A 15698-nucleotide genomic window follows, 5' to 3' on the forward strand; every position below is an offset into this window, starting at 1 on the left:
AAAAGTCTTTCACAGATAAAGTCAAACGATTTTTGGCGGGAGAAATGAACTTGTTCCACGATGAAGATGACATTGATGAGGATGATGAGCCCAACGTGCTTACTCGTCAGCAGGTGGATGAGATTTTAAAAGTCAGGCTTAAGGAACATCATAAAAAAATACTGAACAAAATGATTGATTTTAACTCGGAAATTCTGGAAAAATTGGAAAAGATAGTTAATGTCAAAAAAGGCATTTAGGTTTTTGAAGAGAAACTACTATATTAGCTAATCTGAAAGCAAATAGCGAATTTTCTAAACGTTTTAAAGGCAGTTTTAATTCACTGTGTTACGAACGTCTCGACTAATAATAAAATAGCCGCTTTTGGTTCAATTGCTCGTAACAAAAGGAGTAAAACCTTGTGGAGAAGTTGTTGTCAATTCTTAAGATATTTATTTAATATAGTAATAATTTTGATATAATCGTTATAATATAAATGTTTAAATGTTCAAACTTATCTAAGACAACTGCTTTCAGACTTTCAGTGACTCTTTCGTTGATGGATTGGATATATATCTGGATTCTTTGGTTATCTTCGTAAATAGTTCGTTTTCTTTTACATGAGGCTTTTTTCTGATGTGGACTTCTACTAAGCACCAACATAACTACAACTTTCAATTCTCGGCTTATATATGATTGCACCATGACGTACGATTAACCGCTTGTGCGTAAACTGTGGTCAGTTGATTAACCATGTATCCTGTACGTTGTTTGTGGTCAGTAGGTTGACCACGTCCTATACGTAAGCTTTTCCTGTTATTGTGGTTAACATACACATGCATGTATGAGTAAGGCATTTTACAAAGATCACTAACTAGTTAACTAATAATATATTTAAGTATATAACAATAATAAGTATAATTTACTTGATTATGTATTATCATGTAACAACTGCTTCACGATTATAACGGTGAATAGCGATCTACAACGAAAATAATCTCGGAACATTAATAGATATTTTTTATAGCTTTTCTCTCCTAATCAGATTGCGTATAAGTAGCAAATATCTGTTGATATTTGAGCTCTGTTTTAAAGTTTTTCTTTGAAATTTTGTTTGCCACATTTTTATAATAATTATCTCTAATTTTCTTTACGAACTTTTTAATGAATTATGTTTTAGAGGTAGAGATATCCCTGAAGCTATTAATCATTAGTATCAATGCAAATTGCATGTATTAATCAGTAAAACTGTGCTAATTATTAATTAATGGTAATTAAATAACATATATTTAATCACAGCTACAGTAATTCTGCTCGTGCACTAAATTATATACGTATTAATAAATTCAAAATAAATCCTTTGTGGTTTTATGCGTAAATGAAAAATATGTGCCTTGAACGACACTTGAACACGTATCATCGGGATACTAGTTCGCTGCTCTACCTGTTATGCAACCAAGCCCACGGGGTGCGAGACGAGTGAAATTGTTTTAAACTGCGTATGGAAAAGACGGCGACATAGCAACAGACCTGATTAAGAAAATTGATCACCAACACCATATTTATTTGCAAAGCGACGACCAGCACCAGCTTTAGAAAAACTAGGGAACTACTTGCTGTTGCATATGATGCAAAAACAAATGTGATGTGAACAGTTTCTTTAGTCATATTTAGATCCACAAATGAAGTAAACAACATCGATGACGCCGTGAATTTGAATTTGACAATTTTCAAACAGACGCAATAGAATGCACTTCCTGTCAGCGTCGTCGTGAGGGCGCGTTACGTAACTTAAGCTCACTGGTCACAATGGCAGTTTCTGGATAGCACTCTGCTTTGACTTTATTCCTAAGCAATCATCAGAGAATTGTCATAATATAAGGATTAGTGCAGGCAAGTCATGTAAATGAGCAGTTCATGTTTAGAGACCGTTTATATAATATCGTTTTCAAGAAAGATTAATATGTTCACAGGGACTCCACAATCTGAGAGTACATGAATTATATTTTATTTCTGTTAGGTTTTAAGATGTAGCTACTTTCCTACTTTTGTTTTTGGACAAGTAAATGTTTTTACGAGTGAAAGTTATTCATCTTGCACAAATATAAGAAAATTAAAACATGTAATGCTTTGCTATATCGAAATACAGTGTGTCGATGACAAATGAAATAAAAAATGCAATATTACGCCAGCCATTTTTCTTATGGAAAAAAACAAACAAAATTATCCTCGTTAAGCTAATTATGCAAAAAATTATGTTAGCATAGTTGCGAATGCCCTACATTAGACTTATAGTAACTATTATGTTAGAGGGAAAGTGAAAAATAAGATTTTAATTCCATTTAATCCTCGATGTATGATTCCTCTCAATCTTGTGCAATGTGTTTAAGTTCCACGAATTGAAACGATTCTTTAGCAACTACGAGGTGTGACAGCGATAATATGTGGAATGCAACCATTCACCTGTCGGAGTCAAAGGACGAAGAGATAATCGCCATGTTGGTTGAACTTTAAATTGGAATCAAGAGAAATTCTACCAACATGGCGACCATGACATGGCCAGCGAACTCTGTTGAAAGACTGGAATGATAACTCCAATACAAATGCTATATGATAAAATAAGGCTGATATGGTGGATAAAGAGTGATTTTTTGTAAGTATAGAACACATATGCTGTGTGCGTAGATTGTCATAAACATTGAAAATACATCCCACATGGTAATGTTTTCACAATATATTGTGTGAGTTTTATGTTTGAAAAAACTTTAAACATGTCGTGTTTCTCAGCTTTACGATTCTTATATATAAGATTTTTTAATGAAACATTAATTTTTCTAAAATATTATGCTGGGACAAACCGAATACAGCACCGAGCAGACATTTAAAGATGTTGACGATTATTGTTTTCAATCGGAAAAATGGGATATCAGCTCTTCGTCGGGACATAGTCTAAAGACTATGTCCATAAAGACACACTTCTTTCCATTTACAACGCTCTTATACATCCTTACTTTACTTACTGCTGTGAAGTTTGGGACGTTTTCGGCGAAACTCAATCCAAACGCTTACATAAAATTCAAAGTCGAGCTGCTAGAATCATCGCAAACATGAGTAATGTTGTTGATCACGAAATTGCTTTGAGAGCTTTAGAGTGGGAGCCTCTTGATATTCAAAGGCAAAAAAGTAAAGCAAAGCTCATGTTCAAATTGCTTAACAACATGGGTCCAAAATCACTTACTAGTTTATTTAGTTTCAAAAGCGAATCAACTGATTATCAACTTCGTGGTTTTAAAAAAACACTATGCTTACCTCAGCCACGAACCAATAGCATGAAAAAAGCCTCGCATTTAATGGGCCACAAGTCTGGAACTCATTGCCAAATGAACTTAAAGAAATTAGTTCTCTAGCGACCTTTCAAAGAAAAATCGCTTCCCACTTTCCCAAAACAAATATGTAAACTCAACTAATTGTAAATAGCTTTCTAACCTAGCTATACTTCATTTAATGTACATTTTAGTGTCTTGTGTATTGTAAAATGTAAGTAGTTCACTATTCTATTGTAATTTTCATTTTGCACACGCCCCATGTGGAAATCAACTTGTATGTTGACAATGGTAAGCGTGTTAAAATAAAATTATCTATCTATCTATCTAATGTTTACATCAATTACTCGAGAGCTTTAGCTTTCGTTCAAAATGTTGATTTTTTCTGACATATAACATAAAGAATTGATCAAAATTATTGTTAAGGTAAGATATACGTAAAAAAGATATTTCATTGTTCGTTATTTCATCATATTTGTCATGGACAGTGAGAAAAACAATGTTTTAAAAACATTACCGCTTTGCTTTTTCGCCAAACTCCCTTCATTCATGCGAAACATTCCCATTCATCAAAGAGTTTCCAAAATTTATATGTTCTTAAAAGGCTATCAGCTATTTTTGTCTTCTGCATGGTAAATAAAGCTTAATTTGGCTCAACAAACGAAAGAAGATAACTTTTATTAAAATCGTTCATTGTATGGTAGCCAGGAGCCTGAATCTTACCTATAAAACAGCACAAGGTCCTGGATCATACCTAAAAAAAGTATCATGCTTGGTTTTAAAGATAGCAGCGAAGTTAGCCTTCCGGTTAGTAATAGAGTTCACTGGACGTAGCATAGTCATAATTTTAAGAGCAGCAAAATACGCGTGGATAGGCAACAGTATAAGCAAAAAAATATCAGATATTTTATCTTATTATTCTAACATCAATTCCAAAATTTTATCATCTCACTGCTTGTCTTTGCTTCTATGACATAAATTGGCAAGAGTGTGAAGTGTAATGTTTTTAGTTGATCGTTTGTTTGTTTTGTGAATAAGTCGTTTGTATTTACTATCGACTTAGATGTTCAGTACCACGACCACCCAGACTATACCGACTACCAAAACTTCACAAAGCACAAATACCCATGTGACCAATTGTATCATTCTGTGGTTCGCCTACTTACGAACTCTCAAAGTACTTGACTGACATACTGCACTTGAGCTCTGCCTCACCTCGACTTACTTCCAGTACAAAAGTACACACTACAAACAATTACATGGAACAGCAATGGGCTCGCCCGTTTCTGTTGCAGTTGCTGAAATTGTAATGCAATCTATAGAAGAACGGGCGCTTACGACTTACAAACATGCACTACCTTTTTGGTTCCGCTACGTACATGACACAATCACAGCCCTACATGCAGACGAGATTGATGAGTTTCACACTCACATCAACGAACAGAACAGCCACATACAACTTACCAAAGATGTCGAAGAAAACGAAACTCTTCCTTTTCTCGATTGTTTGGTAAAACAGGAGAATCAGAAACTACGAACAACAGTTTATTGCAAACCGACACACACTGACCGACTACTAGACCAATCATCTTACAACCCTACATCACACAAAGCCACCACAATCAGAACATTAACAAGACGTGCACAAATCATATGTGATTCACCGGACGCTCTACACAACGAAAACAACTATCTCAACTCAGTGACAACAGCAACGATACCTTACATCAAAGGTACGTCTGTACATCTTTACAAAATAAACTGCTCCGAATGCCACGCCTCCTATACCGGGAAAACTGGCAGGAGCTTAAACATAAGACTTACTGAACACAAACGAGCTACAAAGAAACCAGACAAAACTAATCACGTTGCCGAACATCACCGAATCACAAAGCACAACATTGACTGGGACTCGGCAAAATGCATTAATTACAGTACTGACTATAGACAACGGCTTACATTAGAAAGTGGTATACCAACTTGGAATAAACCCCCCTAAACAGATCACAGCAATTACCGGCAACTTACAAACGACTTATTCATAGTACAAACAAATGATCAACTAAAAACATTGCATTTCACACTAATTGACAATGACAATTCACACCCACACATTACAACTAAAAACATCACACCTAAATCACACATCACAACTAAAACATTTCACTTCACACTAATTTACAATGACAATACACAATTGACACCCACACATTTCCTGTACACACAATACAATGACGTAAGAACCAGATAACAAATACGGCTAGTCTGGGTGGTCGTGGTACTGAACATCTAAGTCGATAGTAAATACAAACGACTTATTCACAATACAAACAAACGATCAACTAAAAACATTACACTTCACACTAATTCACAATGACAATACACAATTGAGACCCACACATTTCCTGTACACACAATACAATGACGTAAGAACCAGATAACAAATACGGCTAACCTGAGGTTTACTCCTCATTTGACTCTGAAGATGACTACCGCTAAGGTTGTCGAAACGTCAGTCAGCAACAACAAAAACAGTCCTTCTCAGGACTATACCAACCTGGACGATCTACATTTACAAACATGTAAACTCCCGGGTTCAAACCATTTACTTTATTACAAAGTAAGACAAATTTTAAAGCCACTGGATGTTAATTTAGCTAAAAAATTAATTTAACTCATGGTGAATTTCGTGGTGTACGTTATCAGCATCACATGATGACATATTTCTGGAGTGCAATTGGTTGATTGCAATGCAGTTTGTCTTTAATTCAACTGTGAATATGTGTAATTGCACTGTTGAAAAGCTGTAATTTCACAGTAGAAGTTGCCATTTCACGGTAAATACTTATACTTTAACTTAATTGGCTGAAAAGCAGGGAAAACCATTTCTTTCCAACAAATTTCTTTCACATTCAAAAAACAAGTTGGCGGCAGTTGTAAGTAAACAAAGATTTCCACAAGTGCAAATTGCAATCTGTACTAAGTAATTAAATTAAAGCATGCGAAGGTTTTAAGTTTTTATACAGCATTGAGATGTTAATTAAAGAAATAACAGCGAATTCTAATCAAATTTAAAAGGGCCATCTAATATATACAAAGTTCAATGACGAATTATTCAAAATGTGTAACGTTTTCTCTAACTCGCCAGACATCATCGGACACCGATAAGTTACGAATATAGTTTGGATTACTTAAATGTTTCTTGTGAGTATTTGCAGCATATTGAATAACAGGGTTGAACAAAAGATGTTGGCTGTATTGATAAGTATGTTTATACATGGATGTCATAGCTCGAAGTGAGGGCATATATTAATATATTATATATGCAGGTTTGTACAATTATCGAAACTATATGCTCTTATTTCTCTTTGGCAATGAAAACAAATTTATGGAGTGCGTCACAGAGCATGGTTTTGTTAGGGCATTATTAAGAAAGAAGTTCTCCCATTATTTAAAGAAAATCAAGGCTCGTCTAAAAGTTTTCTTTATTCCTCAAACGCAATTTGCTGCATTGCATGATCCACTTATCACTTTAACAGATGGAGACAATGGGGTGTCGAGCATTGAGCATTGAGCTGAAGGAAACTATCGTGTTAGTCATGAAAACACTACATTTAATGATTGAACTTCATTCGAAATTTACTCGTTGAGGAGTCAACATCACAATTCACAATATGCTTTTCCCGTGTTTGTGGTTTCTCTTTAATTCTTTAATCCTGTCATTTGCAAGGGTAAGTTATGGGTGCGTTTAAGTATTTGGAAGTATAATTTGTGCTTTATGTTTACTTTTGATTGTTATAATACCAATACGTATGCACTTCTTTATTAATGCAATGTATAAGTTAGTTCTATTCTGTATAAACCTCTGTGCAAGTCAACCTCCACTGTAAAAAATCGTCAATTTTTCTAACTATTGTCATAAATGAAAAATGAGATGGGCCTTGTAATTTGCGCTTAGGGTGGATACGATTGGCTTTAGTAAATGAGTAGCAAATATTTCATTTTACACTTTAAACGAAGAGCTTTGTCTCACGGGCTTTTTCTTATCCTCTCCAGCCATAAAGTTATTCAAAGTATATCAAAGATTTTAGTGTTCACATAAGAGAACGAGAACTTTGCTCTATATTTGTGTTTTAGATTCCTCAAAATCCCGGAATTTGTAATAAACAGTTAGAGGGAAATAAGACTATTGTTAAAGATCGAATTGGGGAAGCAAAACTTCTCATTTGTGATAGTGATGGACAAGAATTTCGTTGGAAAATGGTTGATGGTAAAATATTATGCTTAAGACATTCTTTGTCTTACAATCAATCTTTATAATGCCTATATGTTAAATAACTGTACCGAATTTATATTTACTATCCCATGCTTCTTCAGTTTTGAAGCGCTCCTAAACATTTTCATGATATATGAATATGTAATATAAATAATATAGTTTGCCACTTTAAAAAAGTATATGATAATGCATCATAAGCATTTAAAAGGATTTTTATTTCAAATATTGACGTGTCACCTCGCCAATAACCACGATGTTAAAAGGCTTTTTGTTACATTGTGTGAATAGATTTTTCAGCCGATTGCATAAGGCCATTTATTTGCTTATTAAAGGTATTTCATACGGAAATGTATTCGATCCAGCTAAGGACTGCTCGGATATTATGGACAGAGTCCCTGAAGCTCGTACTGGCATTTACTGGATACAAACAGAAAATGGGCCGCAAAAGGTTGAATTGCAGTGCATAGAGCATACATACCAACTGAGCTCTTTATCATTTCATTAAAAATTACTAGTGCAAAACTGTTGTAAAATGCAATAAAAATAGGATGATGAATTAAAAGCGACAAATGAAAACAATTTTACAAGCTACAAGTTTTTTTTCACAATAGGCTTGGTGTGACATGGAAACAGATGGCGGGGGATTTATGTTGATAGGAGTTCAAGACTCTCCAATATCCTGGGATGTACCATCAAACCCCAAACTAATAAAACCGCAAGATTCGAGGCATTGGTCAAGCTCATTTGGAAACATGTACATTCTTGAATTTCGCGTACAAATATCGACTTCAAAGAATATGGAAAATACGAAAGCCCATTGGTTAATATTTTTGCAAAATAATCATAATATATCGATTGTGTTCCATTACAACGTTTTTTGTACACTTTGTTTTTTACGTAATGGTTGAGGATCAGGCCTGAAAGTAAAACACGCCTTCTTCTAATTTAAAGGTGGAAAGATTATGAAATATGTCGTGACATCTTTAACCGTTTTAGGAATTATCATTTCTCCTCTCCGAGAAAACTGACTGAATTACTCCTGCGTGATTCTGGAGGCTGCAACAGACTCTTTCCTGGTGTGGGAAATATTCAGTATGTCAAAGATCTTAGAAGAAACAAAATTATTACGACCAACTTTTACTGTTCTAGATTTGGTACACATTTTCACAAAAACTTGGGTTGGGTAAGTTTAATTTTACAATTGTGGATCCTGGCTGCAAGATTTATTTTCCTCCTGTTTGAAAGCTTGAATGAAATAAGACCCAAACGATGAAGTGAAGCAAAATAACATATTGGTGAAAAAATTTTGTATTTAGTTAACCAGCTTTTTTACTGATCAATTAAGTGTAATCAAGGAGTAGAAATGTTGAAAATTTAGTTATTTTGAAGTCTTTTGTCACTTTTATTCAAATATGCACACCCAACTCAAACGCCTTAAGCTCGTAAGACCATGCATCTTCGTTCATTTAAATGTTAACTTTTTCACAATTTTTCCTTCTCATAGTTTCAACGATAATGCATGTGTTGACTTTTTAATGACCGACGTATATTTCGGTCAGATTCTCAGAATAGTTGGGAAGCTCACATTTGATAAGAAATAGTCATTATATGCTCTACTACGTCATACATCTTTTGATTTGTTCAGTGGCAGTGATGCACACGTGATTTGTAAAGTTTTGCGACATGACAAGAAAAAACGTGTTTTCAAGCTCATGCTTACCTTTTGTAAAAAAATTTCTTGATATTAAAATGGCAATGCTCAAAATATTATGTTGGAGATTGCATTTTATCTCCGAAAAATGTGGACGATGTCGATTGTTTCCCTGTTTCCAACAAAATTTTGGAAAAAAATTAAATTTGAAATAAATAAAAGTTAGCTAAGTGTTTTGCTAAGTTTTTGCATGCATTGTAAAAACACAAAACAAAAAGCCGCAAGAAAGTAAAAGATTTATGGCTTCTTTTGCGCATTTAATGTTATACTGATGAAATACTGCGTGGAAATCGAATATGGCTAAATAAAATAAATTGTTCGAGCAAGCGGGAGAATCTTTACTTCTTTACGTGTTTGCAGTTGTAGATGATTCATGTTAGTGCAGTCATGAGAAGAACTGTCGGAGTTGGTGTTTCAACATGCTGGTCATTTTTGAAGGTTTTTGGAACGTCATTCCACAAAACAACACCAACACAATTATCATTGTCAACACTAACATCAACAGTTGTTCTTAGGACTCCATTAAAATAAACGGGTGTCTATTCTTGGTCGAAAAATATTTACTATCGCATAAAGGTAGCAAATTATTTTGAAAAATAATACGGTTACAAACTTGTGATGCCAAAATCCAATGAGATATTCATCAAATTCTGTTTACAGTGTACTTTCAGTTCATGGAAAGAACTAGCACTCATTTCAATGGCAACCTAGGTTTAGCTTTTAAAGATACGACGGTGTGCGAATCTGCTCTTTTTATATCATGTATTGCGTGTTTGTTTCACCACGAGATACTATACGTTGTGCGTTACTAAAAAAACCGAACTTAAAATATAAGATGCATGGGTGTATATATAATATAAGTTATTAAAGGTAGCTTTCAGCAGCCTGCCAATTTTATTGAATTTAAAAAAATATTGGAGCAAACCAAAAATAAAACTAATTAATATTTTGAGAAATCAGCCTCTCAACAAATTAATAATCTTCAATCCACTCCATCATAATGCACGATCTAAATTAGTAAAGCTATACTATGAAAAGAAAAAGGTATAAACTCATTTTCTGTAATTTCATGTTAGGGAAAGATGAACCAATGCCTCGGATCACCTTGTCCAATCGGATTTGCACATCTAAAATTTTCTACAACAGGCTCATTTAGGTAAAAAAAATCATGCATAAATGTTAATATGTAAAAGTCGCATGTGATCTAATATTTTATCTTCATAAAATTAAAGTTTTAGCTCTGTATCTCCAAGATCAGGCATTTCTGATAGTTCAACTGCATTTATTGGCTGTGATTCTGGGCAGGTAATTTACATGCACAAACTTTTTTGTGGGGTTGTTAGCCAGTTTTGATTTACGGAATTGGCAGTCAATTTTTAAGGCAAATTCATTATGAGTGCACATTTGAATTTCTGCAAAACTAAGATAATCCTGTTCACGAATGAACTTTCAAGCAAATGCTTGCTTGCCACCATTCTAATCTGCTCTCTTTGATGACAAAAAATTGTGTTTTCATCAGTGTTGTGCTTGTTACGGTCCTGACAGCAATAGAGAATACTGTGCTCCAAAATGCAAAGCAATAAATGGTGGTACAGTGGTAAGAGATAAAAACAAAATCCACGCTTGGTTTTGGGTGCGTTCAGCTCTACCAAAACATCTTTGGAAAAAATGTATGGAATATAAAAAAATGGATAAGAATGGGAAATCTGTCATATGGCATGTTAATAAGAACACAAATGTTCCTCAAAAGGTAAGATGGCTTATTCAATGGAGAAAAATCAAGATAAGGAAAGGCGGGCCTAACAAACATCAATGATTTTGATTTTCAGTTAATACATTCTGTCACATTATTTATATTCTTAATTTGATACTTATAGGGACCGTGCTCATATCCTGGAGAAGTAAAACTAATAAATGGTGTAAGTATTTCAATAATCTTGTAAAACAGAGACAGATATATACGGCTGCTTTAAAAATGGCCTGTGAGACATTTACAGAATTAGCCAAATAATTTTTCTTTACTAAATGTACTTAAATTGAAAATATAGATTGCTGTTGTACAAGACAAAAGAAAACTTGAAAGTCTACCAAATATTGAAGGACTTCTGTCATATCGCATGGACAGCAGAGATATTTATTTTAGAGGGAAACAAAAGTGGAATGAAATAGCTAAAGAAGTACAGGTACACTTTTTAAAAGTCAAGGCACTTGTCAGTAAAGGAAAAAATTATTGCCGTTCTTAATTTAAAATTGATATTGATGCAGAAAACTAGGATTGATTGTATTTTTATAACAAAACATGAAACTGTATTTAGTTGTTCCAACTGTAGATCAAAGCATTGAACAGCGAACTAAGACGAATTAGCAAAAAGTTAAGAACAATTGACCAAGGTATTGTGCTAGTTCCATAGTCATGCATGCATAGTTGGCGATCGTAAAAGTTTACCTGAAAAAAATGAACAGTGAATTGACAATAAACAAAATAGAAATATATATTTTTAAGCACGATGCTTTTTTTTTCATTACAGAGAACAAAGTATATACATCATGTAAAGATGTTAAAAGCAAAACAGGGTAAATTTGAATTCTAAAGTTGTGTGCTTTAGGATAACTACTTACTTTGTTTTGTTTAATTAATAAACGAGATGTTTTACTGGCAATGTAGTTTTTATGACATTGAGAGCTTATTTTTCATCACTGCACCAAAAAATCTTGATAGAAAGACGTTTTTACATAAAATTTTAAGCTCGTGCATTTTGGCTGGACGTCACGCCACTTCTCATACTTAGGTCAAAGAAACATGGTAGTTACAAAATCAAAATTCCTGAGATTGGTTTTGCCAATGTGTATTGTCATATGACATCGTTACCCGGATGCTCTGGAGGTGGATGGACATTAGTCATGAAAATAGATGGAAGAAAGGTCTGATTTCATGTCTAAAAATAAACATGCATTGTGTAATCATCGGCAACGAAGATGTATTTTTTTCGTGAAAATTTTAAAAAACTTGAAAAAAATAGGTTTTAAAGCCATTGTAACTTAATAGTTATACCACTGAAAACTACTCATCTTGATTACAATTTATATTTTAGAACACTTTTCATTATTCATCCCCATATTGGAGCAATAAAAAAGCATATCATATTGGGGAAGGAATGACTGGATTTGATGAGCAAGAGGCTAAGCTTCCTACTTACTGGACGACACCATTTAATGAAATTTGTTTAGGAATGAAACAAAATAATGACTTGAGATTTATATCTATTTCATATAAAGCTTCATCATTACATGGTATTATAACAGATGGAAAATATCGTACGACAAGCATTGGAAGATCAAAATGGCTTTCCTTAGCAGCGAATGCTAACATTCAACGGCATTGTAATTTAGAGGGATTTAATGTTAATCCGGTAAAATGTCGTGGATGTTCGAAAGTTCGAATAGGAATACTTGGAAATAATGAAAATGAATGTAGAAGCCCTGATTCATATATTGGTTTTGGCGGTCTTGCCTCGTTTAACCGTATTTATTGCCAAATGCCTAAAATACCAAATACAAGTGGAAACAGCGCATACTGTCGATTGGGTGGAAATATAGAAATACGTACAATGGGTTATGTTTTGGTTCGCTGAAATACTTCATTTTAAACTTATTCTTTGATATTTGTATACTTTATTTTTTTATATTTTAAGTATAGCTCACGGAGACGGAAATTAAAATTCTTGCATGTATACATTAAAAATTTATGACCTCATACAAAATCGTTTTTTAACCAATTTTCATTCAAACATTCAATATCATTCTAGATAAGTTAAAACTTTACTGACCTGGTACTAATGTTATTTTGCGTGTTACCAATGCTATTCGGTTGATCTATAAAACCAAATCACCATAGCAACGCTGCCTTTTTCTTCGAGAGACTTTTTGTAAATTGCGTTTTAAACAGCAATCACTATTTAATTATTAGGTTTTTGCCTTATAAAAAAGATACAAAGCGCAGAAGACGTGTATATTGACTTTTTTTTCTAAACATTGTGTATTATATTTTTAATACGAGCATCGTATAGAAGTGAGCATTTTAAAATGTTTCCCCCACCGTATTATTGTCATCGAGGGTCCCTTTCTCATCGTTTTATTATAGATAAGGCACTAACATGTAGCTAACTTCACAAGCCAGGAAATAATAACTATTAGATGATACTTTTTCTGCATTACTTTTTTTATTACTTTTTGAATGCGCAAGCATCCATTATTTGTTTATAGATCTAGGAGAAGTAGTTATCTTAGTTCAATTGATGCATGATTACAGCATTTGACTTTGCGAGCTTTTACGCAGTGAGTGCATATAGTCAGGCAGACAGAAGGGAAAAAACTTACCCTATGGAGGGGGAAATGCAGTATGCCTTCAATTTGTGCTTCATAACGTAGTAATAATGTTTAAACATGTCGGCAGTGCAAAAATATCTTGTAAGTTGTTCCCGACAACGTTTTTTTAGCATTTTGATGATATGTAAATTTTGTGCAAAATAGCTTCGAAAAATGAAGAGCTCGCAATTAATAGGCCACTGCATAATTAAAAATGCAAATAATTAATGTTATCGCTTGCTTTTGAAAACGAAGAAAAGAAAAACAAAATTACGACAAACGTCATAAAACTCTTTTATTTATTAAATCATCTTATTTTGAGTTGTTTTCAGCGAAAGAATGTCATCGGGTGTGCAATGGCCGATGAAGCTTGTGCAATACCGCCAGCACAGGGGGTGCGCTACAAGCGTTTCAGTCTTTCAGACCGGCAGAGTTTGTAAACCTCTTCCCAAAGTAAATGATGGACGTAAAGTGACCATCATAAAACGGTGAAAAAAATGTGTGAAACACAAAGAGGACAAGGACTTCATAGAGGACCTAATCGAGAGCAGCAGCTCTATCCGATGATGGCATCAACACACCCAACATGATCGACGATACAAAGAGAGAGTTCTCATACCCCCATCGCACCCACTCGACAAAATACCACAGATTAGATGACAAAGTCGCTGGAAACGATCAACTACCCGTTTTTATGTAGATTTGTAATAAAACCATCGATCAACCACTGCTCCCTGAAAACATGAGGTGTCGTGGGCCGTTGCTAAATCCTGGTCATAAAACCATGGAGGTAAAGGCAGGTTATGATGGTCATCTGGCGTTGGGGACAAATTTTTAGATGATAATGCCGACATCCAGATACAAGTCACGTACTTTGCCCGTTTACAATGCAATCGCAAATCATCTTTTGTTGGTGGAAGTTTATGCGGTTCTGGTAACTTATTCTTGGTGAAGAATTTTCTGTATCGCGCTTTTAATTAAACAATATCTATACACCATGTAGTTAAGCAACCATTCCTTGAACTGTCGGAAAACGATTTTCATTTAAGTCAAAAACGGCACAAATTTCCTTTAATTCTTCTTGATATCGATGTGAACCCTTGACAATTTTTTAAGCTTTTTGTTTTTGAACTCCAAAGAACGCACTTGTTGAGTAACAGCCAGTAAATGCATGAAGAGCTGGTAATGCGTTAGACATTGCTTCACCAAAACTTTCTCAAATTCTTGAAACAGAAAAGATCCTCTTCCCTCTTCCTTCATTTTAGTCCAATTTCAACATATACATTACAGCAAATTCGCTCTTTGTTATAGACAGCCATGATTGCAACATCGCTGTCAACAGTTGAGATGCATATACTAGGACTTATATTGGTTTGAGTAACATGCCGGAAACAAAGAAACATCTTAGTGCCTGCTTCTTCTTGGTTGGAGCAAAGGCTAACTTCTTTCCTTGACACTAATTTGTTATTTGCTACTTCTAGTTGATAAAATTTACTTTCAATGGTTACAAATACAGTTCGTTTCGAGATGGTGACTTTCAAGCGCTCGGGATTTAGCTAATCAATTACTCTGTGACCAAGACATTAGAGTTGGATCAATTTTCCGTAATTGCTGAACACGGAGTTGTAAGGTAAAATGCAGGGGTGGCGCCAAGAATTTGACTGAACCTTTTTTGTGATGACGTTAAAAAAGTGTTGTTTTATAAATTGGCATTATTTATACGCTGTATATTAAATCGCTTTCATAAATATGTATTTCCTAGGTGAAAGCGTGTCAAAAAGGGCTCAATTACTGGCAAATCGCATGGACAAAATACGTATAATATGTTTTTTTGTACGAGAGCTTACTTTATGGCAACTCCAACGCAGGCATTTACAATTGTTCCACATGTAGCGTAAGTAGAGTGACAAATCATCATTTATGTTTTGGCCAATGGCAGTCAAGATGTCCATAGGAAGCTGCTTGATTTGTGAATCCTGACTGACATCTCCTAAAAAGTAAACATACTACGAAATCTATAGAGTGCATAATGTTTATTTTTTAC

General features: G+C 34.2%; 1 protein-coding gene across 1 annotated transcript; it reads left to right on the forward strand.

Moving 5' to 3' along the window:
- Positions 1-6937: 6937 nt before the first annotated feature.
- On the forward strand, positions 6938-13288 carry LOC124445407. Its single transcript, XM_046996131.1, has 14 exons — positions 6938-7033; positions 7440-7572; positions 7911-8026; positions 8190-8398; positions 8575-8761; positions 10366-10445; positions 10522-10594; positions 10809-11039; positions 11167-11208; positions 11338-11472; positions 11620-11680; positions 11818-11863; positions 12079-12211; positions 12382-13288. The coding sequence occupies exons 1-14, from the start codon at positions 6977-6979 to the stop codon at positions 12919-12921; spliced, it is 2043 nt and encodes a 680-aa protein (XP_046852087.1). The 5' UTR covers positions 6938-6976; the 3' UTR covers positions 12922-13288.
- The last annotated feature ends 2410 nt before the right edge of the window (positions 13289-15698 follow it).

The sequence above is a fragment of the Xenia sp. Carnegie-2017 genome, unplaced genomic scaffold (assembly GCF_021976095.1).
Source record: "Xenia sp. Carnegie-2017 unplaced genomic scaffold, XeniaSp_v1 HiC_scaffold_22, whole genome shotgun sequence".
In the NCBI taxonomy this organism is placed as follows: Eukaryota; Metazoa; Cnidaria; class Anthozoa; order Malacalcyonacea; family Xeniidae; genus Xenia; species Xenia sp. Carnegie-2017.